This window comes from Eretmochelys imbricata, chromosome 4 (genome assembly GCF_965152235.1).
Source record: "Eretmochelys imbricata isolate rEreImb1 chromosome 4, rEreImb1.hap1, whole genome shotgun sequence".
Classification (NCBI taxonomy): domain Eukaryota; kingdom Metazoa; phylum Chordata; order Testudines; family Cheloniidae; genus Eretmochelys; species Eretmochelys imbricata.
In genome coordinates this window covers 31,262,357-31,290,195 of record NC_135575.1, presented here as the reverse complement: position 1 = coordinate 31,290,195, position 27,839 = coordinate 31,262,357, and the positions used below count along the sequence as shown (strand labels likewise).

At 40.5% G+C, this 27,839-nt stretch overlaps 1 protein-coding gene across 1 annotated transcript in view; it reads left to right on the top strand.

Annotated features, from left to right (window-relative positions):
• Window positions 1-27,839, top strand: part of PPP3CA (protein phosphatase 3 catalytic subunit alpha) — a 320,751-nt gene that overhangs the window by 266,494 nt on the left and 26,418 nt on the right. Inside the window, exons 7-10 of the mRNA XM_077815075.1 lie at window positions 5,294-5,371; window positions 8,903-8,997; window positions 22,604-22,729; window positions 25,529-25,603. Of these exons, the coding sequence (XP_077671201.1) occupies window positions 5,294-5,371; window positions 8,903-8,997; window positions 22,604-22,729; window positions 25,529-25,603 (374 nt within the window). The remainder of the gene's footprint in view (window positions 1-5,293; window positions 5,372-8,902; window positions 8,998-22,603; window positions 22,730-25,528; window positions 25,604-27,839) is intronic.

Genomic DNA, 27,839 nt, shown 5'->3' with positions numbered 1-27,839 from the left:
CAATCACTTTTAGAGCATTTAAATTATATAAAGAGCTTTATATTGAAAAGTATATGATTTGTTCTTCCACGTGGCAGCTTTGTCCAGCTGGTGAGTTTACATCATTGAGACTACTAAACATATTCTGGTAGAGTTATAATTACAAGAGAGCTATGTAGGTAATCAGACCTCATTGGGTTTTCTAGATATTTTTATAGAATAATAATAATATGAAAAGACAATGAAAGTCTAATATATATTACAGCATATTAAATTCCCTGCAGTCTAATGAGTTTGCCATTGTATTGTTGTTAGAAATGTAAAGACAGTAGAATTGCTTGTTGGATGCAAAACCTGGAATGAATTTCTGTCCATGGTTAGTCACAATATTTAAAGCCAAAAGGGCCACCAGATTTAAGTCTGTGAAATACAGAAATATTTCTTTCTTTTTTCCTCTCAAAAGTAGGCCTGGTGGAATCTTAATATCTCCCCAAACCAAAACAGATTTATCATGGACATGTGTATCTCTCCTATTCAAATATATTCATCAGTAAGGATATGGAAAGCCCATATCAGCTATATGTTGTTTGTTCCAAAAAGTTGGTATTCCACGTATACAGGGATTCTAATGTAATACATTAACTTTGTTAGCATCTGATTCGGGGGGGCTGTTCATGGAGTAACATACTACTAAAAAAATGAGGGTGGCAGAATTGGGTCTGTTGTGATTCTATACAGAAGCCTGTGACCTATAATGGGTTAGGACCAGATTTTTAAAGGTATTTAGGCACATAAAGGTACAGATAGGCACTTTTGAAAATGGCACCTACGTGCCTAACTCCCAATCAATAGCACCTAGAGGCCTAAATATCTTTAAAATCTGGCCTGTAAGTCTTAATCAACCACAACTGATATTTTACTTTTAATACCTTGAGTGAAAGCTAGTGTGTTTGACTGTAACATCCAGGTTACAGATTTTAATTCCATTTACTGAGTGCTCTTTTTTTTTTTTTTTTTTTCTCTAATTGGATGTAATCCAAGTACAAAGTACCACCCAGTTAAAGATCCGTACTTTAGTCCTTATTCAAGCAAATCTCCAAGTGACTGAATGGGAATTTGACTAAATAACAGCTGCAGGATTTGGCTTTAAATTGCCCTCTAGAATGTTTGTGTGACTTTACTGACCCAAGTTCATATATTTTGAGAATTACTCTTAGCATTACTAAACTATTTTCAGATGAAATGTAGTATGTGCATTGTACTTAATTAATACTTACATTTATAAAACCAGATGCTCCCCCTGGTAGTCAGATGAAAGTTATAAAATTTGTGGGACTACTTGCAGATTGAAGTACTAATCCATGTAAGTAAGTGTGGCAGAATCTGGTCCCTTGTATTTTACATTTTTCAAGTGCAACACAAATATTAAGCTGTTCCCTAAACAAAAGGAACTTAACTGTTAGCAAGTGTATAATACAAAGTAAGGATCTCACACACGCATTTCCAGTTTGTTAAAAATTGTGAACTGTTACAAATGCAGTTGAGTGAAACTTACATTTTTCACAAAATGACTCTCTCACAAAATTCTGAGCCATTTACATCTCTGAAATGTCACTTCTCACTAAATTTTGTGAAATGGCTAATTCCTCATCCAGACGTGAAAAATGTCAGTCCAAAAAGGTATCTGTTTGTTTTAAAGACTCTTAGAATCTTTTGTGATTGATTGTTTGAAAATAGGATTGCTAGCATGCTTCATATGCTATAAGTGGCAATTCCTCCAAAATTGCTGTTAAAGCCCCTGATTTATCTCGTACTTCACTTCTCCGCATATACTTAACTGGACTATATGGAAGAGCTGAGAGAGAATGTTATCCGTAGTGCCACTCCATGAATTTTCAGATGAAGTGCTAACAGCACCTTCGGAGGAGGAGTAATTTATTTAAACTTACTCTTCTTTGTACATTTGGATTCCTAGATATCTACCTGCTTGCCATGTTTAACAGTTTAGATAATTTGGATTTTCTATAGTAATTCAAGTTGACAGCAGTGTGATCTCTATGAGGTGCCAGTTTTATGTAATCATAGAAATTTGGAAAGAATAGGTTTAAATATTATAATTAGAAAATGGAAATGAACATCATTTATTTGTTAAAATTGCACCAGCAGAAAAACATGTACTTTTATTAACCCAGCTCCTTTAATTATTAAAACGTATCCAGTTAAAATATAAGCAGTAGTTACTGGCACTTTTTTTGTATTTAAAATTAAAGTGTCAAATTAGTGTTTCAGACAAGTTATGGCTTAACAGCCCTTAAATCCAATGTAGTCTCTTTTTCCTCATAATTAGTACAGCACAAGATAGGATTGGTACAAGCATCTTCTCACTACCCTGCCAATTTGTCTCGCTCCTGATTTTGGAGACATTGCTTGCTGAGAATAAATTGGTCTCTGCCTGAGATGCTCATTGAGGATGTCAGCATGTGTAAATGGTTTTCATTGGACCACTCAGTACCAGAAACTACAGTAGGGCTCTTGGAGTTGTTTCCATTGGGCCACTAAGCAGTGCTTTCTGCTGTTACTGACCTTTGTTGTGTTTGTGCTGATCACATACAAATGAAAGTCTCTAATTCTGCAACAGCCTCTGCAAGGACTGACTCTTCTGCCTTTAAGGAGTTCCACTGAGGTCAGTGGAGCACAGGGTTCTGCCCACATGGATCAAGTTGCAGAATTAAGGCTTATCTCTCTTTACAAATCTCCTGAACAACTTAGTTTCTCTATTTCTGACTTTTAGAATATTCAGGTAAATTTCTTGCCCCAGAGTATGTTACAGATATTAGCCTGTATGTGTCAGACTGATCCTTGGCATTAAAGGGTTGGTTGGTTTATTGATTTTTTCAATCATAATTTTATACACATAACAATGAGTATCATTTTTAGTAAGTTTATAGTAATGTAGCTTTAAAATTGTTTTCCCACTTAAGGTATTAGTTCATTAGCTGGGATGCAGGACCCATAGGGTTGTAGTGGGGCCCATACGCAACAGTGTGTCAGAGCAAAAGAAATACATGGCCTGCCTGCCCTGGCAGGTCTATGAGAAAAGATCATGAAGCCAAACCAATTAAGTCCAAGATCGCCTTGCTTACCTGGGTGGGAAATTAGTCTGTTAGGGGAAGTAGACTGCCAGACTGTAAATGAGCAGACTGAGAGGAAAACCAGAGATTCTGTAATCTGCACCTGAATGAAGAGTCTATTCAGGGTCCCTTATAGGTTTTATATGGGGTGGTAAAAGGCCTGGTCCACACTTAAAATTTAGGATGACATAGCTACAGCACCCAGGAATTCAAAATATCCACACCTCTGAGTAGCATAGCTATGCTGAACTAACCTCTAGTGTAGATGCAGCTAGGTTGAAGGAAAAATGCTTCCTTTGACCTAGCTACGATTGCTCGGGAAAGTTGTTTTCCTACAGAGATGGATAATCCCTTTCCATTGTGTAGGCTGTGACTACACTATGGGGTTATAGCTACAGCACCATAACTATGCCAATATAATCCCCTATTGTAAACATGGCCAGAGTTGTCAGATTTGCAATTTCTTTAGTCCTGATCCACCCTGTTCTGACTCTCAAATTTCCTATGCCAAGGAAATAATCTTGTTTCGCTGATGGTGTGGTTGGGGATGAGGGTAGGTGGTGGGTATTTGCTGCTAGAGGGCCTCCTATTCTTCCATACTGAGGCTGTGATGTCATTGGAGGAGGTTTCTTGCTTTTTGCTGTGAAAGCTATAGAGAACACAATCATCTAAAACTGGAGAAGACTGATAGCTGTGACGAGCCACCAATGACCAGAAAATGGGGCGAGGGAATTCCAACCTGTTGAAAGTCAAAACTGTTTACTTAAAAGAGAAATTGTGTGTGGACAGTGTGTAATGTATATGTTAGGGCTATCTTGATCTGTAAAAGAGTATAGAGGATAATGAATCTCAATTCTATATACTTACCTTAAAGGGACCATTTTAAATTCATTTTAATTCATAAACTAATTCACAGATGTCCTTGCAAATTCCCTTTAAAATTCAGAGTTAAGTTCTGGAAGTATGAGGAGCATACACTGTATTCTTCATACATAAAATGCTATGTCCATCCTACAGACTTCTGCTGGCATAGCTGTCAGTCAGGGCCTAAAGAAGTGTGATCCCTGACTGATACAGGCTCATTTATACCAGTGAAAATGTGCTCTTCACAGGAATCGTTTTTTTTTTTTTTCCTTTGGGGTGGTGGAATAAGCTAGACTGGCTCTGCTGATATAATCTCCAGCCACACTAAGAGCTGGCCGAAGTCTCGTGAAACCATAGCCTCAGCCTTCACAGTGGAGTTCTGACGAGGCTTCCATAATACAGGACTGTATCCAGGGTTTCTATATTTAGATGTAATAGGGTTTGAATTAAAAAAATGTCATGGTAAAAGTTAGCTTTTTAAATCTTGTAAAAATGTACAGTCTGTGTACTTCTGTTGTGTCTGTGCTTTTAATAAAACCCTCAGTGCCTCTACAAATGAAGTAGCTGCTATAACTTGTTTTCAGAGGACTGATAATTTTATATATAAAGAAATATAGAGCTGAGTCCTCTTTCATCTTCTAAGGCAACATTATCAATGGGAAGTGAAAAATGTGAAAATATAATTATAGTAAAACTCATTGTTTTGTTTTAATGACTGTGTTTTCACCAATGCAATAGAAAACACCCAACTCAGTAGAGAGGTCATGTGAAATATGTTTGACTGACACATTTTTAGAATTCAATTTTGAAGATACCAAGAGGAGAAGTAATTGAAGTCTTTTTTATTGGTGAGATGAAACTGAGAAACAATTCAATTTGGGTATAGGTTCACTTTCTTCCTTCTGCCTCTATATCTCCTTTGTACACCACCACCATACATGCTCTCCCTAACCAACCAATATATACTGTACTGTGTGGGCAAGTTTTCTGTTGCATCCCATCCTTGTGTTACATTTATCCTCCTCTGGGCGCTTTGAAGCTCAGAATATAAAAGAAATTATTTTCTTTCTGACAGGTAGCTGTTATTATGTAATGAACTGCAGCTTTTCTATGCTATGCCTCCACCCAATTATGTAAAAAGTACAGCTTCTGGTGCTGTTTCCAATGTGAAAGTGAAAAAACCTGTCTTCAGAGCAGAAGTTGATTCCGTGAATGATGCATGTTTGATCACGCTTGATCAAATACAGTATTTCTGAATGTCAGATGAATGCACTGCTTCTGATAATTCCATAACAGGAGCTTTTCTTTTCCTCCAACAGTTACCCGGCTGTATGTGAATTCCTCCAGCACAATAACTTGTTATCTATACTCAGAGCCCACGAAGCTCAAGATGCTGGGTAAGTGTGTGGAGGGGGAGGGGTTCTCTTGCTTGATAAATAAACATTATTCATACCCATTGGCTTTTGTAAGGAAAGAGTTTCCCTGAATCAGCAAGTAAAATAATCCATTTTAGCAGTCTTCCAAATTAAAATGATAAAGTCCCCAAAACCCCTTTTTTTATATTTTTAGTGTTGTTACTTAGCACTTATAGGCCTTTTAAAATATAAGCTATTTTAACACGAGATTAAAGCCTGAATGTGCACATCTCAGACATGTTTTCCATAATGACCATTTCATTATGGTTTTGTAAGAGTGTTGCTTTCCTACAGTAATTTGTTGAAAAGCAGCTGTACTTCACCAGTAGTAGTGAAGTGTAGACGGTGATCAACTGCATATCAAGGAGACAAAGGACAACTGTGTGAAACAAGACTTTGGAAGCTTATTTTTAAGTGACAGCAACCACAATATTTTATTAGTGGTACAAAAACAAACACTAGGATTAGTGTCTGATCTTTTATGCAACCGTAGCTGAATTACAAGACAGACACATTTGATCTTATTTCAGGAAGTGGAACATGAGACTTCAAATAGGGGATGTTTCTTTAAGGGAAGAGGGGTTACTCTACCAGGAAGAGAGAAAAATATGTAGCAGTGGCTGGCTAGCTCCTTAGCTAAATTTGCAATTGTGAATCTTCTGCAGGAGTGCTGGCACTTTCTGATCAGTCTTACTCTGCAGCTGTGTGCTTCCAGGGTTTTCTGCAAAGGCTATTGCAACAAAGCCCCCAATGTGTACAAAAATATCTGCAGACTTAGGGGCGATGTTCTTTAATTAAAGTCGTGGCAAAAAAAATCTCACTGTTGCTGCTAATTCCCTAAACCACCTCCTCTGACCTGCCTGAGAACAGTTCAGACATAGCTGGCCTTATATACCTTTCTTCTGAGTCGTGACTAACGGGGAAAAAAACCCTGAGGCCTCATCTGTCACTAAATACTACTACCTTACACTGTCACAGACCCCTAAACATCACAGTGGACAAAGAGATGTGTCATGACATTGGGACACTCTATGGCCTGGAAGTCCAGGCTGACAGAGAAGCTTCAGACTCCAGCATGGGTTTCTTAAAACTTCAGTGTGCACCTATCACCATGTCACTGTAGGTCACAACTGAGAATACCAAATTCAGGACAAACTGCTGAGAAATAGGTCCAACACACTCCAAAACTGGTGGTTATTCTCCCATAAGATTTACCAAACCAGCAACAAAAGTAAACTTCTGTTTCACCACACTGGCTAACAAGAAGTCGGAAAAGCAGTCCCCTTAGGCATTCCAGTCCTGGATTCAACACCCAGACACTAGACTTAAAGATGAGTGGTTCTTTAAAACCAATTTCATCAAACAAAAGGGTTCTTCTGATCCCAAAGGACCAGCCACATACCCAGGTCAATATATAACTCAGATCTTACCCAATAACCATGCTGTTGGCAATCCTTTAGTATCTAAAATCTAAAGGTTTTTTTTATAAAAAGAAAGAAAGGTGAAAGTTAAAATTGGTTGAAGGAATCAAATGATTACAATAAATGCACAGTTCTCGGATCAGGCTTGTAGCAGTGATGGAATAAACTGCTGGCTTGTTAAGACTCTGATTGCTTCCAAACCATTGGAAGGTCCTCAGTCCCTTGGTTAGAATGCTCCTATGAGTATAAGTTCATAGTCCAGAGGCTTGAGCAGGAAAGAGACAACATGGCGATGTTTCCAGGGCCTTTTATAGCTTCTCTCCAGTGAAGGGAAACCCATTGTTCTCACTGTGGAAAATTACAGGTGACAAGATGGTGTTCGGAGTCACATGGCAAGTCACATGTCCATGCATGATTTCACTTAGTCATAGCAGGAAAGTCCATTAATTGTAGTCTTCCATTGTGAGTTAAGTGTTCTTCAATGTGCCATTCAACTTGAATAGTTGCTTCACAATGTGCTGGCTTGTGAGTGCTACCCAGAAGCAAATATTTGAAATACAGCTATAGAGCCAATACTCATAACTTCAGATACAAAAATGATACATGCATACAAATAGCATAATCATAACCAGCAAATCATATCCTTTCTATAGACACCTTACTTGACACACTTTGTACAAGATCTGTTGCACTTACATAACAGTGGTAGCAACAATGATCTATTCTACATGATCATATTTTATCAGATAAAATCACAGCACCGAAGAGGAAATTGTGTCATTTTGATTAGGAAAAGTATTTGTTTCCAATATATACCACAGAGCAACCTTTTTGATTTCACCTATACTGGTACACAGGGTGGGGAGAATAGCACGAGAAGCCTTCTCACACCCTGTTACACACAGCCCACTCTCATCATTCGTCCCAAGGTGGCTGGGAGTGGGGTGAGCCCATGGCCCTGACTGCTCCCACCCCCACCTCTCCACAAGCCTGTAGGAGTGAGAGAGCTAAGCTATCGTAAAGCATAGTGCAATACGCACACTGAAATTCCGAAAAGCTATTACAATGAATCGGTGTGATACTTTTCCTTGCTTTTGTGGATTATTGCCAATTATTAGAAATTATAAGAGAACTAGTGTGCTGTATTGGGTATTACTTCTGCCTTGCTATGGGGAAAATTCCATTTTGTTGGTTTGCTTCCAAATTCTGCAGGTGTCCCATTCCGTTACTGATTGATTAAATATTGCTCTGCTGGGACAATATGCCTTTGGTCTGCACAAGCCAGCAGGGATGAGTAATGAAAATGTATAGGCATTAGCATGCTAGTCCATGGACTGGACAAGATTTGACATTCCATTGTGAAGCTAAGCTTTCTTTCCATAGAGGAAAGTATATTTCTGGGTGATACTGCTTTGCATGGTTGTCAAATGATATAGTTTGTAATTTCATGAATGTGCTTTATACTTTTTTAATACTGATTTTGAAGCATAAAACTCTGTTGGGGGGAGGTTACTATAGTAATGCCTGTGTCCCATGGTGCTCCAAGACATCTGAATTAGTTTACCTATTCTATCTCTCTGAGTATTTTTTAATCCCTTTGCAAATTTATTTTGAGAAGAACCCTCCATCAATAGATGAAGGGCGAAAACCTGATCCCCTTGAAGTCATTGGCAAAACTCCCAATGACTTTAGGGAGCCCAAGATTTCACCAGGAATGTCTAGTGCTCCTCGTTAGTATTTTCTTTCCTACCACACTTTGCATGCTTGGGTTTCAATCGTTAGGAACCAGCAACCAGTGTAGCTGCACTGGTACAAACAACATGGAAAGTCACAATTTGCGCCATTTGAGTTTACCTCTGCTTGAAATCACGGTAATCCCAACTGTAGGCAAGTTCTAAATCTATAGCAAATCCTTCATGCATAGCTTTAAACATAATTTATTTCTGTTGTTGCTTGTAACTTCACATGGTAAAACCATTGGGAGTGACCTGTTGCTTTTCTTGGCCTGAGATAAGTCAGTGACGTGTACGCTTAGAGCACTGAACAAATGATTAATAATACTATTACTAATATAACCTGTCATTTCCTTTAGGTATCGTATGTACAGGAAAAGCCAAACAACAGGCTTCCCTTCACTAATTACAATTTTTTCAGCACCAAATTATCTAGACGTGTACAATAACAAAGGTAAGAGAGCTCTCTTCCTTCTGTTGATGCACAGTAGTAGCATTATCTTTTTACTCAAACGTTTTATGCAGTTTCCCATTTTTTGATTCTTTGCGTTGACTGTGTCCTTTTATTAGTTCATGCTTGTTTACTTCGTTGCACCATGTAAATTTAATTAGATGAATACCAATCAGGTGTGTGTGTGTATATATATATACACACACACACACATTATATATATATATATACATTCTGATAGCTACATACTTTTATGTTTCTGTCTTGTATATCCTTGGATACATTTGGATTTTGAGTGTTGGTTGTTAAGTAAAACTTTATTTGGAGAATTAAATTGCCAACAATTCTAATAACCGAAGGAAGCACTTTGTAAAATCTTATGGTTGAGATTTTCGAAGCCATCTGCTACTTTTTAAAATAGGCCGTCTGGCCCTTTGTTACTTTGTAAGATTAATGGGAGTAATATGGCAAACTCTGTCATAATATAATCTAGGTTCTTATAGAGCCCATAGTATCTGAGCATCCTATTTCATGTTTTGTTTTGTTAATCATTTTTACATGTAGTGCAAAGAGAGGGAAATATATATAAATAAACAAAGTCTGCTGCTTAAATAATATACTAGCCACTCTGTGAAGACTCAACACAACCTAAATACAAGTGGATGCAGCTTACATTAAGTTACTACAACAGTCACTACAGCACTTACAGTGACTGTAAGTTTCCCTAATGAGTTGCAGAAAAAAAGCTGTTCTAAATCAGAGCATTCCAATAACTCCTACTGCTAAATCCAATATACACATCAGGATAGCTTCACTTTTTGCTACTCCAGTTGGAATAAAACTAGTATGCTTTGGTAGGTGAAAGAAAATATGGGAACTATAAAGACTTCCATAACTACTTTTTCCTTACCATGTTAATGAGGATAGTTTCATTATAAACTACCATTTCCATGGTCCCAACCTATTAAACCCATTAGAAGGTGTTTAGCTTTCCTAAGGGGACAGATGGGATTTTCAGTCCTTGCCCACAGACAAAGAAAGTATTTGGTATAAAATGTGCAAAAGAAAAAAGAGACTTCAGAACTAGCGTGATTTTAATAGGTTATTGTATAAAACTTCTGAGCACTTTAAAAAGCTATTATGCAAATGCTTTAGTCTTTGTGAGGGAAGAAATTGGTTCACTGCTAGAAGCTAGATTTAGCATATTTTGGCATAATACAAATGCATGTTAAAGTGCAAAAAAATTATTAAAGGTACAATACCAGCAACATCAAAGCCTTGCTACCAGTATCTATCTATGCAGAAAGTAAAGCATGTAGGAACTGTGCTTAAGCAAATACATTTTGAGTCCTAGCAACATAGATCAGCACAAGAGACTTAGGAATTGCAAGTGCAGTAAAGACAGCGTAAGGCAGTATTGCAGCATCAACAGTGCAGGGGAAAGAAAAGTGTTATTTGTGGGGGAGAGATTTCTGATAGAGCGTATAACAGTAGTTGCCCTTAGCAGGTCCATAGTAGTAGAGTAGGTTGGACCAGCATTTCAGATTTGCCTGTAATTGTGTTTCTTAAAGTGTTTGTATTAGGAATATGGGGGTTGGCAGTATAGGCTTTTGTCACTATGGCAAGCATTTGACACACAAGAACAATGATAAAAATAGAACTTAGCATCTGAATTTTAAATCCCCAAATGTCAGGGGATGAACAGAGGAATGTCCCTCTATCGTATCAGTCTCAGAAATGAGTCATCTTATTTGTTCCATGATTCCTAGGTATGACAGACCATATATTAGATAAGATTACCCTTTCTGATAAAGAACCCTTATGTGCAACTACTGCTGCAAATTCTGATTATCTACAACTGCTGTTGACATTCAGGTGCTCAGTTCCTCTCCCTATTTGGGCCAAGTGAGCTAACGTCAAATTAACAATGGATTAAGATCTGCTCCAATATGACAGAGAGTCACCCTCTTTAATGTGTTGCTTTTAGTGAATTTAAGGCTGACCCTAAATATCCTTCTAATGAATTTTTGTCAGAATTTCTTGCAAGGGAAAAAAACCCTTTTTCCTGAGAGTGAGATGACTGGTTAAGGCATTCCAAGTGTGCTATAGAAACTTTTTCACACTGCATTGCTTGTGCACCTCAGTCTTGACTGCAATCTGCTGCTGGCTCAGTCCAGGGAAAGAAAATGCCATGATTCTGAATTTTATGGTTTGGGATATTCTTTGTAAATTGTAGCTTGATTTGCAGCAGATCCATCCTTTAATAATATAGTGATTCTGACTGATCAATTTCATCAGAGGTGAGAGAAGACTTAGTAAAGGCTTCCTGCAGAACTGCAACGAGTGACTTACCAGCATGTCCGCTCAAGGGACAGAAACTGCGTGTACCAAGACTGAATGAGGGAATGTCTGGTCCACATCAGAGGAGACTGGGACCCGAGGAGGCATATGCCATTTTTCTCTGAGAGCAGATCATGTTGACTGAGGACACTTTCTCAATTACAAGCCTAGTCTTTGCCCAGATTTACAGCACATAATCTCTAAGTAAAGAGAATCGATTTATTTGAGGAGCTTCAGAAAATTCTGATTTGCTTCTGAGCTGTAATAAGTTAGAAATTGCCCTTAAAACTTCAGATTTTGAATCACATGATGTTTTTCAGGCACCTCTGGCTTACACATTACAAACTACAGTAAAAGATTTGTTATCTGGCATGTTGGGGGATTGGAGGGTGCCGGTAAGTCAAAAATTCTGGTTAACTAAGAGGGAGGGAGTTTGGGTGCAGGAGGGGGATCAGGGCTGGGGTTTGGAGAACAGGAGGGGGTGTGGGGCATGGCTCTGGGAGGGAGTTTGCATGTGGGAGGATGCTCGGACAGAGAGTCGGAGCGCGGGAGAGGTTTTAGAGTGCTGGATCCGGGCAGCGCTCACTTAGGGCGGTTTCCCACAAGCAGCGACATGTCTCTGCTGCTCCTAGGCAGAGGTGTGGTTAGGTGGCTCTGCGCCTTGCCTCCGCCCGCAGGTGCTGCCCCCACGGCTCCAATTGGCCGTGGTTCCCGGCCAATGGGAGCCGTGGAGCCAGCGCTTGGGGTGGGGGAAGCGCACTGAGCACCCTGTGGCCATTCCTCCACCTAGGAGCAGCAGGGACATATTACCGTTTATAGGGAGCGTAGGTAGGGAGCCTGCCGGCCCCGCGCCAACTGGACTGTAAACCCAATGAAGATCAGAAATGCCAGTTTATAGAGCTTTCTAGTTGGTAAAGTGCCAGATAACAGCTTTTACTGTAATAAAGTCAGAAATTTGCACATAGTTTTGACTTACTGTTTTATATCCAGGTGTGGGCGTATGTGTGGTTTGTTGTTTGCCACTTGTAGATGAATACAGTAAGATTCTGAGGAAACTAAAGAGATTGGCCAGCAAACTGGAAGTAATGATCAGATATATTTTTATCTTTCTAATGCGTGAATGTGATGGGGCACTGTGGTATTGAGAAAGGGTGGGTTGGAAGGTTTGCATTCGTACTGGGGCAGAATTAAGATTGCGAGGTGTATGCTGTCTCTAGTATACGGTGTTCTTTTTCAAGTGATTGCTCGTATCAATTTCAGTTAGGTGTTCATGCACTGCATGCACAGCCATCGGAAAGTTTTTCTCCTAGCAGTATCCGTCAGGTCGGCTGTGGAGCCCCCTGGAGTGGCACCTTCATGGCGCTCAACATATGACCCTGCTGACCCGGCACCCCCTCAGTTCCTTCTTACCGCCCGTGATGGAACTGTGGCATCTTGCTCAGCAAGTTCTCCACATGTCCCTAGCTTCATTTAGATAGTAGTTCTGATTTTTGATGGTAGTTTCTTTGTTTTGTTGTAGTTAGTGGCAATTGGGTTGTGGGGGGGGGGTTACCCTCCACCCTAGCTGGCTGTCTTCGGGGCTTTCATGCCCAAATCCTCAGGATTTAAGCCCTGCAAATCCTGCTCCAAGCCCATGCCAATGGGCGACCCCCATGACTCTTGTCTGAAACATCTGGGGGAGGCTCACCAAGCCAAGAAGTGCAGGATCTGCCACGGATTTCGTCTTTGGATTGAGGAGGAGCGGGATTTTCGCCTGAAGCAGCTCATTATGGAGGCAGCACTTAGTCCCCAGCCTCCTTCGGCACTGGAGGACCCGGCACTGAGTTCTTCAGTGCACAGAGTCGCGGCGGCGGTGGTGGACTCTGGCCAAGACCCGCGGCACCGCCGCTCCCCGGCCCCAAAGCTGGCATCATCGACCCAGCACCAAAGTGACGCCGGAAGCCGGAGAAGGGTGGCTCTCCTGAGCAGAGACCTGGGCCCCTGGAGCCGACCTCTGTGGTGCGTCCTGCGGAGGAGCGCCCAGGAGCGAAGGTCGCGGATGCAGCACCGTTGACTTCAGCCCCACTAGGGGAGCCTTTGAGTCCGGTGCAGTTGGACTCCCGGTCCCTCAGCGTGGTGAAAGTTCAGCTACTGTCCACCCTGGACACGTTTGCAGCTGCGAGGGACCTCATCCACTCCACACCAAACCTGCGGTAGCTCAGCGGACAGCACTGTCTTGAGGCAAGCTGGCACTGATCCATCCGTTGGCACCGTCAGCTCCGTTGGGCAAACCTCAGCACAGTTTGAGATCCTGGTACTGCTCAGAGTCCTGGCACCGCTCCCCATCGCAGTGCCGGTCGTACTCACAGGCACCTTTCCGGATCACATCAGCGCTCCCGATCGCAGCACTGCTCCACTCGCCTTCGTGGAGCAGGTCCCGGACCTGACGCTGGTTCTGGCACCATTCACCATCTTGGCGCAGCTCCCAGCCACAGGACCGATCTAGGTCCTGGAACTGATCCAGGTCCCGGCACCGCTCCCCAGCCTCGCAGCACTGCTCTCCTTCTCGTCGGCACAGATCCACTCGGCACCACCCTGGCCCTCGTGGTCCCAGTCTCATTCCTCGGGTTCAGAGACGGGGTCGCGGCCTTCGGATCGGGACCACCACCAGTCAGACTGTAACTGCCCTGATATGGGGGCAGGACCATGGCCGCCACATGGGCAGGGGCCCACCCAGTGGTCATTCTGGACCTCATGGGCATACCACCAGGCCCAGGGTGCACAGTCTGCAGCTTCCCAGTCGGCTGCCTCTGAAACAAGGGTACCGGAAGCCTTGGCCAGTCAGCCCACTCCTCAGGGTCCAGAGGACCCATCATGCAAGAAAATAAACTTTGACTTGATAGTGGTATTTTAAATATAATGGTTTTATGAGGCCTTGAGGACAAGGTATATTGAAACAAAAGTTCCGTGCAGGTTGTATGGGTGAATACAGCTGTGTCTGTGAATCGTAATGAGCCCATCACGATCTGTTTTTCCCGAGGCCACACACAGAAGCCAAGCTAAGATTTTATCAAATGAGGCACTTAACAGTGCTGCTGTACTATATAACAACTTTTATGAAGAGTCATGCCTATTTTTGAACAATATTGAAATTCCCTATGGCAACAGTATACGGCGGCTAAAAAATACAGTATTCATTGATCAGTAGCCCATGTACAGTATGTAAGTATTTTAACTTATCACAATATTTTTCACTTTTGTTTTTTACATTTGTTTAAGACATCAGGATGTACAGTAGTGCTATTTTTGCTGGGACAATGGATACAGAAGTGGGAAATTGTACAGTACTCAGTAGTAGTCAATCAATTCTGTTTATTATTGTCAGTGAGTTTATATTTTAGTGTTAGACTGTCACTTTTAAAAATGGAGGTTTTTTGGCTGAATGAACAATTTAACTAGCTATCTGAAGGCAAATGCTCATCTTGGAGGGCTTGTTTGTTTGTTTGTTTGTTTGTTTGTTTGTTTTTTTAAAGGTTATGTCTTTTAACACTGATATATTCAGTTGGGGAGTTGGAACATTTTGACAAGAATAACAGGATATCTCTTCAGATACCCTTTAAAGTCCACAGTATGTTTGCTAAGACAAAAAATGAGACCAGGAGAGAGAAACAACAGATTATGCAAGGGGATCTACAGTACTATAAAAAGCAAGAAAACAGCCTCAACATTGATTATTTGTGAGACATTCATTAATGTCCTATTCATTAATGTCCTAGAAAAAGGGGTAAATAGCGTGTTTATGAAATTTGCAGAAGACAGCAAAAAGGGAGGTGTTGTGGACACCAGCTGAGTAAGATAAGTAATCGAAAGGGATATAGAAAGACAATGACAAAAATTAATTTCACCTTGGAAAATTGCCCGGCAGCATATCTTAAAATAGAGATACTTGGGAAATAGAACCATAAGGAACAGAGGAATGATGTAATAATCTGATTTGTTTATCATCTTTGTTTTATCTTATCAAACCTATCAGTTTTCTCTAGCATTCCTCACTGTACTTATATAAAAGGCCACTTGTTGTCATAGTAACAAAGATGATAAAACAATTATTAGGGTATCATTGCCAATGTAGGAATGTTCACTACAAGTGACTTCTTTGATCTACTGATCCAAGTCCCAAGAACTGGGAATTCGGCTATTTCTTTGGGAGAAATTATTCTACGATTTAAATAGAACTTACTTTTAGGGAAGGTTTTTCTGGTATGTTCAACCTAAATTTTTCCTTTCTACAATTTATCCTGTTACTCTAGTCATAAAACCCTGTGTACCACATTAAATATTTCCTTTCCCTTTGTTACTATTTCCACCCCCTCGGTATTTTTCCCAATCCCTTTTCCCAGCCTGTCACCTCATCAATGAAATGTAGTCACTTGGTAGCCAACCTGTTACATTAGGTGGGAGCAGAACTCATGGTTCCATTGTTAAAGTTGAGAGTGAGCTTTGCACTTAAAGCAGGGATTCCAATGCTTTGCTTTGTATGTAGAATGCAGTATATCCTCCCCGAAGTTATAGAACTTATTCTCTCAGCACAGAATGAATTTTCTGATAATTTACAAGCAGGCTGATTGAATAGTTTGTAAAAATTAATTTTAAAATGTTTCCTTTAAGAAATTTAGCACTCAGTGTCAGACTGCTTTTTTCCTGAATGATCTTAGTGTTCGAATTACACAGATGCTTCAGATGTCCTTTATAGCTAAACTCACTGAAATTCTGTGCATAGGATACATCTGAAGACTTCATTTACAATTAGTGGTCATATTTTCTCATTATTATTCATAACTGAAAGATTCTCCTTCATGGGAGCTGAAAAATCATGCTCCACTACAGAGATTTCCACTGAGAAATGCTTTATTTCAAAGTGGTTGCCATCCCTGATTGTACTCAGTGGGACCAAAGTTATAGATTGCCCACAATTAGATGACTGTCTCAATTTCACCACCAGTCTCCTATTATTCTAAAGGGCACTGAGGCCATAAGATGCTGGCTTCACTCTCTTAGGAAATACTAGGAAGCAGTGACCATTTTGTAAGAGTAACGCAATGAAGGAAAAAAGAGAAAATCTAATATATATTTAAAAATCATTTAAATCTAATCTGGGGCCACAAACTCTAAAATATCTTAATCTTATCTATTTGATTATTGCATGATGTTGCTAACGGGCAGAGTTAAGGTTATCTGGGTGTCCTAACTCTGCACCTCTATACCTTAATATGTGTGAATGTAAGGGTAACCTTAACTCTGCATTTCTTGGATTTATAACTCTTGATTTTGGAATAATTGCTACATCCCTGTAATGTGTGTTACAATAAATTTACTGTACTTGCAGCCTTAACTCCCATTTTAAGAGTTTAGCTCTTTGAGTCTTTCCTCATAAATCAATACCTCAGATTATCCAATGACTTTTGTTGTTCTTTTCTGGAGCTGCGTTTTTTCAAGTTAACTCTCATTTTGTTTGCTTTGCCCTTTTCAACTTCTCTACATTTCTTTCCCCTCACTGGTGGTCAGAGTTTCTCCCAGTTCAGGATCCACAAATCCAGTCCCATTAGTATTGTTGACCCCCTCTTCCATATCATAAATGTAGATGTTTACTGCCCAAGTACATTACACCAGTTCTTGCAGCATTTTACTAGACATTGCCGTCAATTACACCCTAGACAACCCACCAAAAATCATGTCTGCACTAGATACCTCTCCTTAATTCAAATCATTGCTGTTTTATCTTTGCTGTTTGCTTACTGAGCTGCCAGTCATCAGCCCACACTGGCAATGTTAATATGTTCAAATCAATATGAATTAATTTTGTGAGAGATTGTATCAAATTCTATACTAAAATCAAGATATAATTCCTTTCATCCAGTAATTATTGGTCTTTCAAAAAAAAATACTCAAGTCTGATTTCACCCATGAAGAATAACTCTTGGTGATCCTGCCCCCATTGAAGTCACTGAAAAGTTTTCCATTAATTTCAGTGGGGTTAGGATTTTATCCCATAAACCTATACTTATTACTGATCGTGTTTTTCTTATCAATTTGACAAAAAAGTCCAAAAATAATTTATTGAAAAAAATCCCGCAGGTGGCTACAAATTCTGTCTTCATAAAACAGAATTAAAGATTGAGGAGGGTACATGTAGTATATTTTACTTTATTAGCAGCTGATGTCTCATAAATTAATAATGTTAGTAATCAATATTACACAATTTGCAATTCCACATGGTTAGATTATATAAAATGTTATAAAATATTGGTTCCTAAATCTCCTTGTTCCTTAGGATAGTGATTGCTAAAATCATATTAGAATTCATATGGCTATTAATAAAACCATAAGTTTCTTGCTCTGGTTGATTATAATAGATCTTAAAACTGCAACTGGCTTCTTGATATAATAGTGCTTTTGTTTGTCATGATCCAGGAGTGAATGTATCAGGTGCCAGAACTTTGGACCAGTGTGATTTCCACTTAGTGACATTGCTGATGTTCAAGAGATTCAATTTTCTATTTTGCCTTGATTGTTTTCTAATTGAAGTAATGCATCCTGTGGCTCCCTTTTTTTTTTTTTTTAACCCCAGTGATCAGATACCCTGCAAACTAGTGCTCATGAAAACTTCCAAAGATAAATGTTCTTCCAGGACAGTTGGGTCACCTGCAGCAACTAAGATTTTGGCACCGAGTCCTGATACGCTGAAATTACAAATTTCAGAGTAGCAGCCGTGTTAGTCTGTATCCACAAAAAGAAAAGGAGGACTTGTGGCACCTTAGAGACTAACAAATTTATTTGAGCATAAGCTTTCGTGAGCTACAGCTCATTTCATTGGATGCATTCGGTGGAAAATACAGTGGGGAGATTTATATACACAGAGAACATGAAACAATGGGTTTTACCATACACACTGTAACGAGAGTGATCTGGTAAGGTGAGAGCTTCTCCGTTGGTTCAGAAGTTCTCCTTTCAATTAGGGAAGTACCATTAGAGCTATAGGGAAAGAGGCTAAATATCTCATTTCAAGAAACAAAATACCCATTGCCGGGGGCGGGGAGGAAACCCTTTAGGGTTAAAAAGGTCAGGTAAACTGGTAATGTTGCCAGGAAGTGTGGTGTTCTTGACGCAGCTGCAATTTTGCTCCTCCCTAAAGCACTGCAGACTACCATCTTGTAAACTGTAGTCTGAGTTATATGAATAAACCGGCTCTTATTGTGATTACATTTTATAAGTCATATTGCTTGGTTGCTTAACACAAAAAACTAATTATTTTCTCTTCCGCGTTTGGAAATTGAAAACATTTAAAACACAAATTCAGAAAAGTCCGTGTGGCACTTTGAAACCACTGTGCAGTATTTTATTCTTTTGTAAATACTGTATAATGTTACCTCAGGGAATTTTTCTACTTTATTTGAAATGTATCTGTTATACAGTGTGTTTCTCGTTTGCTGTTCAGGTGATTTATAGGTAACTTCACTACCCTTTAACCAGTGATGAGCTGCCAAAACCTTAACAACAGGTTCCCTCCTCACGCCACGAGGGAGTTGTTGCCCACCCCCGCCCCCCAGGACTCCTGCCCCATCCAACCCCCCCCACCGCGTTCCTTGACGCACCCCCCCAGCCCCATCCACCCCTCTCCCCTGACTGCCCCCAGAACCGGGCAGGAGGGTCTCGTGGGCCACCGTAGTGGGTGCCCATCCCACTCCTAAGAGCCAGAGGCACCTGCTGGGAAGCAAGGTGGGGAGTCCCAGAGGTGCTTACCTGGGGCAGCTCCCAGGAAGCATCCGGCAGGTCCCTCTGGCTCTCGGGCAGGGGAGCGTAGCTGGGGGGAGCAGGGGGAGCAGCTGCTCCCCCACTGATCACATCAAAAGTGGCGCCTTAAGCGCCGACTCCCTGGGTGCTCCGTGGTTGGAGCACCCACAGGGAAAGTTTGGTGGGTGCAGAGCACCCACCAGAAGCACCCCGCCCTGCGCCTGGCCCCAGCTCACTTCCGCTTCTCCTCCTCTCCTGAACGCACTGCCCCGCTGTGCTTCTCCGCCCCCCGGCTTCCCGCGAATCAGCTGTTCGGCGGGGAGGGGGAGAGTGAGAAGCAGGCGGCAGCTTCCCGCTCAGGCCGAGGGTGGCGGAGGTGAGCTGGGGCGGGGAGCTGTTCCCCTGCGTCCCCCCCCCCCGGGTTACCTGCTGCAGTGCAGGCGGCCCTCCTCGCACCTCCTCCCCCACCCCCCAGCTCATCTCCGCCTCCCTGGGCCTGAGCAGGAAGCCGCGGCCAGCTTCTCAGCCTGCCCCAGCTTCCCGCGCAAACAGCTGATTCGTGGGAAGTCTGGGATTGGGGGCGGAAAAGCAGAGCGGGGTGGCGCGTTCAGGGGAGGAGGCGGAGCGGAGGTGAGCTGGGGCTGGGGCCAGGCCGGGGGTGGGGCGGGGAGGGGAGCTGCTGGTGGGTGCTCTGCACCCACCAAATTTTCCCCTTGGGTGCTCCAGGGCTGGAGCACCCATGGAGTCGGCGCGTAAGGCACCACTTTTGGCCAATTAAATTTAGAAGCCCTTTTAGAACCGGTTCTCCCTCGCAGAACAACCAGTTCTAAAAGGGCTTCTAAATTTAACAACCGGTTCTAGTGAACAGGTGGGAACCGGCTCCAGCTCACCACTGCCTTTAACCAGGAGGAAAAGTTTCAAATGAAGTGTCAATTGTTATTTTAAATTTAATTCATAGGGATGTGCAGTTCAAATAGATACATTATTAATATGGTGTAAGTGAGAGTAGCATTTAGATGATCTCAAAATCAATTATTAATTTCCTTCACTTTTTTAAAAGAATACTAAAAAGCATTCATATTTTGGCGGATGTTTCTTGTACTGGCCTGTCAATGAATCAGAGGCATTTCTAGAGACCTCTTCTCAAAGTTACTTGTAAAAATTATTTCTTTAACTTTTTCAATTTTTAAACATTTTCTTAATGAATGGAAAAATGAAAAGTAGGGGAGGGAAACCAGCTAAACTCAGTAAAATGAATATTTGTGAGCATTAGAATATTAAATTCATCTTCAAATAATTAAATACGCCTTTTTCATTTGGCTTCAAAAGCAGCATTGATTCATTCTTGCTGCACAGCCAGTAATGAAATACATGCTATTCCACATATGAAGAGAATGACTCTTCATCTCCTTTTGGTGACCTCAGGCAAAATATGAAGAATGCTTATTGAAAGGACTGCCATTAGCTCTCCCATTTCTGTTGAAGTCAGACAAGCAGTGCTTAGCCACCTCATTTTACTGGAAAGCAGAGTAGCCAACTGTGTAACTATGGAATGCCCAAGAGTGAAACATGATTTGTTGAACGAAAATTGTCTGATTGGGCAAGGAGACTACATAAATTACGTCAGCCGCCTTCTATACCCTGAGAGATTAGGCTCCGGAATGTCCTGCGCTATCCATGTACCATGATGGTTGGCACAAAATGGAGGGATTGAGAGAGAAGGGTTCTTTTTAATACATCTGAAGGTCACATAGTCCCTTGTTTACAATGTGGATTTAAGATAGAATGTATTAAAGCAGCAATACCTTATCTGCTTTATACAGATCAGGTGTGGGAAAGGGAATGGGGAGCAGGGGGGAATTATTTCTGACTTGCCATACTGTATTTTGACAAATGTAAATTATAAACATCATTGAAATATAATATAGTCATCAAATATTATGCAAATATTGACTTTAGCGGTATGTCTACATTGCAACTAGGAACACACCTCTCAACCTGGATAGACAGGTACTAGAGGGGCTCGAACTAGCATGCTAGAAACAGCAATGTGGCTGTTGTGGCTCAGGCTCTCAAGCTCACCTGATCCCTCTAGGCTTGAGATTCCAAGCTTCAGACCAAGCCACAACATCCACACTGCTACTTTTAGCATGCTAACTCAAGCCCTACTAGTATGAGTTTGTCTACCCATGCTGGGCGGCTTGTTCCCAGTGGCTGCGTAGACATACTTTAAGGCCTTGTCCACACTTGTGGTAGCATGTAGGGTCTGTGTAGCTACATGCCACGGCGAAAGACACTCTGCATCCCCACTGCAGCGTATAGCTACATGTGACAGTGAAACGCTCTGGCAGTGGGGAGGCAGTGAGGAAAGGCTCTGGCAGTGGGGAGCTGCTGGAGTCTCCTCCTGCTGCCTCTCCCCTGCCAGAGCCTTTCCCCTCAGACAGAATCTTTCACTGCAGTGGGGAAAGACTCCAGCAGAGGGAAACTACACTGCTAAAAATAGCAGTGTGCACATGGGAGGCATTGCTCGGACATGTAAAGGGCCATATAGGATACATACACTAGGATTCTGTCGTGTCTGTACTCCACTTGCCTAAGCAGTGCCTCACCATCTCTCTATTTATACTCATGCTAGCTGGGCATGCAGTGCCTGTAATCTACATGGCACCCTAAATGTAGACCTACCCTAAGTTAACACTGGCTATTGGAACAAAGTTGCCCACTATGAACAAAGTTCACCACTAAAGACTTCGCTGGTTTTCAGGCAAATTGAAATTAATTCATATAAAGGTAGTTTTATTTCCCACACAATTACCAGTGTACAATATAGTGTCACCGGATTAATAATTGTTTGCTGACATTGCACTGATGCCACTGAATATACCACGAAAGTGGATTACTGTTAGCAGAACAGACTGAAGTGACGTGGTCTTAACCACTTTAACCACAAGCAGTAAGCATCATAAGCAGGATTACGTTCAGAACTATGCTTAAATGCTAGCACATAATATACAAAGTAAAGTTAATCTAAAAGGTCTTTTAGTTGTCTTTTAAAGACACCCTGTTCCTCTTTTCTTTATAAATTCAATTTTAAGTGGCCCTTATTTAAAAATATATATATAAATACACCATCAGAATGGACGTGTCGCAGCGTCACCATTGTGATGAATGGTCATTCCAATAATACGTAATATCTTAGTCCCATATTGAATAAGTATTTCATCGGGGCTCTCCTCTAAACTTAATTGTTCAGGGCTTGTGTGTCATTGTGTTATGCTAACAATAACTAAGTTATTTTATATTGCCATTTCAAAGATAACTTTCCCTCCATAAGCACAGAAACATTTAGCTTTTATATTTCAAAAATCTCTATAATGGTGTCTTTTGTTTTATATACTGTAGCACATTTATAGAACTTAAAGTGCTATCACTATTTTTGACCTCTGGTGGGGATTGTCACACATGCCGTTAATGTTTCTTTTTCTTTCCTTCCTCTTAGCTGCAGTATTGAAGTATGAGAACAATGTTATGAATATCAGACAGTTCAACTGTTCCCCTCACCCATATTGGCTTCCTAATTTCATGGATGTGTTTACCTGGTCCTTGCCATTTGTTGGAGAGAAAGGTTGGTAACTTGCGGTGCTCGTGGAAGCTAAAACATGAATAGGGATTGAGGGTTAGAGTTACCCAAGCACCCTTACCATTAACAGGTTCAGCAGGCTGGGCTGCGTGGCTGTAAATAGCGTGGAGGTGGATTTAAGAGAGAGGCCTTTTGAGGGTGTCGTGATGAGGCTACATCTGAAGCAACACTTCAGGGAGTGCAGCCTTGACCATTCCCACGTTCTGCATCTCTGAAGATTTTTCCTTTTTTTTTCAGAGCACAATAATAACAGCTGTGCCATGATCAGAATGCTATTGAAATAGGCTTGCATTTCAGTTGGAGATAAAAGTCATGGATTCTCTTCAATGTATTTGCTGAACTCTTTGGGCATTGTGATACTGCCATTTGCTGGTTAGAGAAGACCACACCAGTTGTGTCACTGTTATATATACTTCATCAGCTGGCCTCTAACCTGCTGATGCAGTCATACATTTCTCCCTTGATCAGTAAATTCAGATCATGACACTTTGGTACCCACTGTGCTCTTCTCTTTCACTTGGTTTTCTGGGGGCAGGGGAACCCCCTGAAATATATGACATCTCACTAAGCTGTCCCAGCCCTGAAAGGGTCATTAGTTTTGTGCCTTACCATGCTACAGAAATGTCATTGTTGGACAATGATACAGGGGTTCTGTGACCACTTTAAGCTGTGGCTGGCAAGTATACAACTGGAGGCAAGACGACTTGGGTCCAAAACATGAAGCTCATATATGATGACAGAGTATTTAAAACCCAGCAGTTCATCTGACTTAAAACTAGAGAGCTATGAAACTTGCTTTGATCCTTGCAATATGATAGAATGCCTAGCAGCAACAGCAGTTACTGCCAGAAAGTTAAAATGAACTCTTACAAGCTGCATGGAGTAGTACAATTTTATCTTAATAGGCAACTGAAAATGCAGCCCACTGTGGCTTTACTTACAGTCATGATCAGCTCAGTTTTCAGTTACTCATTTATACTCTAAACAGAGGCTCTTTGAAAGAGTGGTTGAGGTAAAGCCAATAGTGGGATGCCCCAGGCCAGTGTGAACAAGACAGGCAATACTGAGGACAGGCTTCATTGATGCTGTGGGTGTGCCAGGAAGGCATTTGTTGTCTCCAGGCATGTTTCCACTGATAGAGGAAGTTCTGTAGTCCTTGCTGATGTGTCTTTAAAGCTTTTTAAAAGACAGTAAAATGAATTCATTTGTTAAGCCATAAATGTGGCCAGTCCCATTTTTCAGGCAAATCATGCTTTCTGGGTCACATGTTTGACTTTTGTTGCATATTCTGCACATGGTTTCCCCAGAAAACTCCTACAGACTGTAAGAAACTATTTGAGGCAGGAGTGCAGAATATGTAGTAAAGATCCACACTGAGTATCTGATCACAGGATTTCTCCTTTTTTTCCTGTTTTCTCTCCCCTATTTTCCATGTCCCACTCCATGTTCAAGTCCTCAGTGATACTTCTGGTACTTTGACTGAAAATCCAAAATGGGTATTAGACGAATCTAGCAAAATAAATCTGTTGAACATATGTTTTTGTGCTCTACATGTTTTTTGTTTTTTGTTTTCTGTAATAGATTATTTTCCCCTATAAGGCCAACCACGGTAGGAAGCTGTATATATTACACAATGTTAGTTACACCAGTCCTTGTCAATGTGGAAGTGTTAAGTGAAAAAGAAAAATGTCTGATTAATTTATGAACAACAGAATTCTGTTCACCCTTTTAATGTGTCAAACCACTGTGACTATCACAGAAGAGAATTATTTGTAACTACACATTTTGAAATTAAATCTCCAACCTTTATAGCTAGTGCAAGTCCAAACATATCTGGTAACTTTTAACTATGCTTAATACATGTAGATGTAGTGGAGTTTTTCATTTATCTATCTGGTAATGATTTGACATTTTTATGTAGTAAGTCTGTCTTTTCTAGAATTCTAAATCCCATCTCCGGGGGTAAGTTTTGGCTGTTTTTACACTGTACACTCTCTGGTCAGTCTTTCACTGCCACCGGGTCTGAAACGGGCTAAGAGTGGTTTAGAAACAGCTTGAGGTAGACAGCTTGGAGTGCAAGTTACAAAATAAAGAAATTAAAAATATTGCTCTTTCAGCAATAATGAAATATCTACAGTAAGTCCTGACCTTAAAGATACTGTCAATTTACATTAGCCATAGACCGTTAGGTTTTGTTAAAATAAAATAAATATTACAAAACATTAAAATGAACAGAAACATTTTCATGATCTATTTTATTATTTATTCAGTATGGATATCTGAGTTGTTTATAAAACCTCCAGGTCTGGGAACTCAAAACTACAGCATTTTACCCAGTGCATGAGAAGAAGAGTAAAACAGACCAGTCTAGTTTCATTGTCCAACCTGAGTGAAAAGACAAAACTAAAACTCCATGACCAGGGAAAAGTAAAGCAGGATTTTAAAATTTATTTTGTTTTGTTGTAATCTAGGTTGCTGCTAGTGACTTGGAGAGATCATTTTTTTTTTTTTTTTTTAATATAAGAGTCTTATTGTTGCAGGGTGCCTTTAAATTTGACCAGCTTTTACCAGGAAACCATATCAACAACCCCTTATTAACCACATGGGATCTTTGGACCCAAGTTTATATTACTACAAATATAATATAAGGTGCAAACGGTTTAAAAATTGGATGAGGTGCTATTTGTTTTGCTTACATTCATTAACACTACTACGCTACAGCCTGCTCTCAGACTGATGAGGAAAACTCACCATTCATGTTTCTCATTTGTTTTTCCTCTCTAGTGACAGAGATGCTGGTAAATGTGCTGAACATCTGTTCAGATGATGAATTAGGGTCAGAGGAAGATGGTTTTGATGGTAAGAGCTTTCTGCCCTCCACTGAGATTGTTTGTTTGTTTGCTTTGAAATTATTTGTAAGTCTCAGTTACTAACATTAGCGTCCTGGTTTTCTGGATCTCATTTATGTTCTGTCATGCTGCTGAAAACAACAGTTTGTGCTAGATGTCAATAGATTTGCATAATGCATGGTGTGGAGAGAATTTATTAAACTCTCCCCTTTGCCCACTTCCCACCCAAGCCAAAAGGAAAAAAAAATCATTTTACTTCTCCTCGTTTTAAAGAAAGAAAATAATAATTTGACTCCCTTTATGAAAACCAAGTTTTGCTGAATATAAGGGACCAGGTAGTGCTATTGATTTTTAAGCAGAGCTACCCAATGTTTCCAATGGGGAGTTTTACTTAGAATCAATGGCATATATGGCCCCGAGTGACTTTCTGCTGCTTCTGGAATGCTAGATACTGCGAATTTGGAAGAATGATACCCAGGACTGCAGAAAACTCTACTTTGGATCCTTGAATCATTAGAAAACAATTTGAACACAGTCACTGGCTTAGGAAGGTTGTTAATTGCAAACACAGATATCAAAGGGACATGCTGCTGACCCATTCTTTCTACACAGAAAAGAGAAAAATCTCCATTAGTGCTCCATAGAATTGATACTATATGATGATGTGTGACCTCAGATCCCATTGATTACATTGTAAAAGGTGCTCAGTGCCTTTGGGATTTGGTCCCATGGAAGTAAATTAACTTATTCTATTATCCAGTGTTTCCTGTTAGAACTAGTGCATGGAAAGTGAATGCTCACATTATATTTATAATCCCCTAGAGCAGTCCTTGTCAACTGAGCAAACCTGTATTGTACTTCTTTTTATCTTCAAACTAGTGCTCCATGGTTCCTTGATCTCTTAAAAAAAAACAAACCAAAAACACTTAGGCACTAAAGAGAAAGAGAGGGAAACATTAAAAATTGAGGTAAAGAGAGAAAATCAGAACGCAAAGTATGAAAAATATATCCCAGAACATAAACTGAAAGGAATTTGGTAATAGGATTGTGGAGAAGAGCAAAAAGAGAGGGGGGAGGTGAAAAGTTTATCAATAAATTAGGCTGAGACAAACATTTTATGAATTTAACAGTTCTCAGTTAAAAAGGCATCTTTTAAAAAGCTTCTGTTTTTCTTACATGGCGAGAATATGCTATTGACTTCTACAATTCACAAACACAAAGGAAGGGGAAAAGAATTAGTTTATTTCCTCTCTTTTCTGAAAGTTGCTTTGCCATTGAAGCCAATAGCAATTCCACTGGTGGAACAGCTACACAATTGGGACTTTAATAGTTTTCCTTGAGGATCAGGCAGGGAGAGTGCTTCAGTGTAAACTGGTAATCCGTGCAGAGAAGAAACACCTGTTTGACTATTTTACTTGATATCTTTCACTTGTGAAATGTAAGTAACCAGCTATTTTGCAGTTAAAACAGTGTGTGATAATGTATGAAGACCTACAGAAATACCAAATATGAATATAGTAGTGGGAGAGCCGTGTTCTTGTAGGTTCCAGTTCAGGAAAGCACGTAAGCACATATCTAAGTCCCATTGACTTCAGCACCAACGACAAAACCTTTCAGGGTGGGATTTTCAAAAACACTTAGCATTGGCCTAACTCTGCTTCTGTCAAGTCAATGGTCCAACTGACTTTAACGAGACCAGAGTTAGACCAGTGCTGAGAGCTTTTGAAAATTTCAGCCTAAATGTTTAAAAGTGTCTATGCAAAAGTTACTTCTTAACAGAAAGAGACCAAGATGATGGCCACAAGTACAGGGGAGAGATTTCATAGGCCTTGCAGTGCAAGTGACCTGAAATTCTACCATGCTTATAAAATGAATTCACTGTAGAAGTAAAAATGCTCTATGTTCACTGTTTCTCTGACATTACTTGGTGTTTGAGTGGGAATGTGAGGCATCTGTTTTGCAGAGAGGTATATCCTGCCACCCTTCCCGTTTTAAGCTATTTCACAGCAGCATCAGTGTCTAAGCAGGGAAAGCAAGCTGTAAGTCTTTTGGCTTGCTGATGTGTATGCAAAATTATTTTCTGCATTCATAGTAAGTTTCCAAATGGGAGCAATTAAATACTTCCCACTTCTATAGGTTTTTAAGTTGTTGTCTAAATCTACTGAGGATTTTTCTTTCTTTCTATTGCCATAGTCCCTCTGAGCCCCAGAAATATTAGAATAATTCTGTCCCTATCAAATACTATG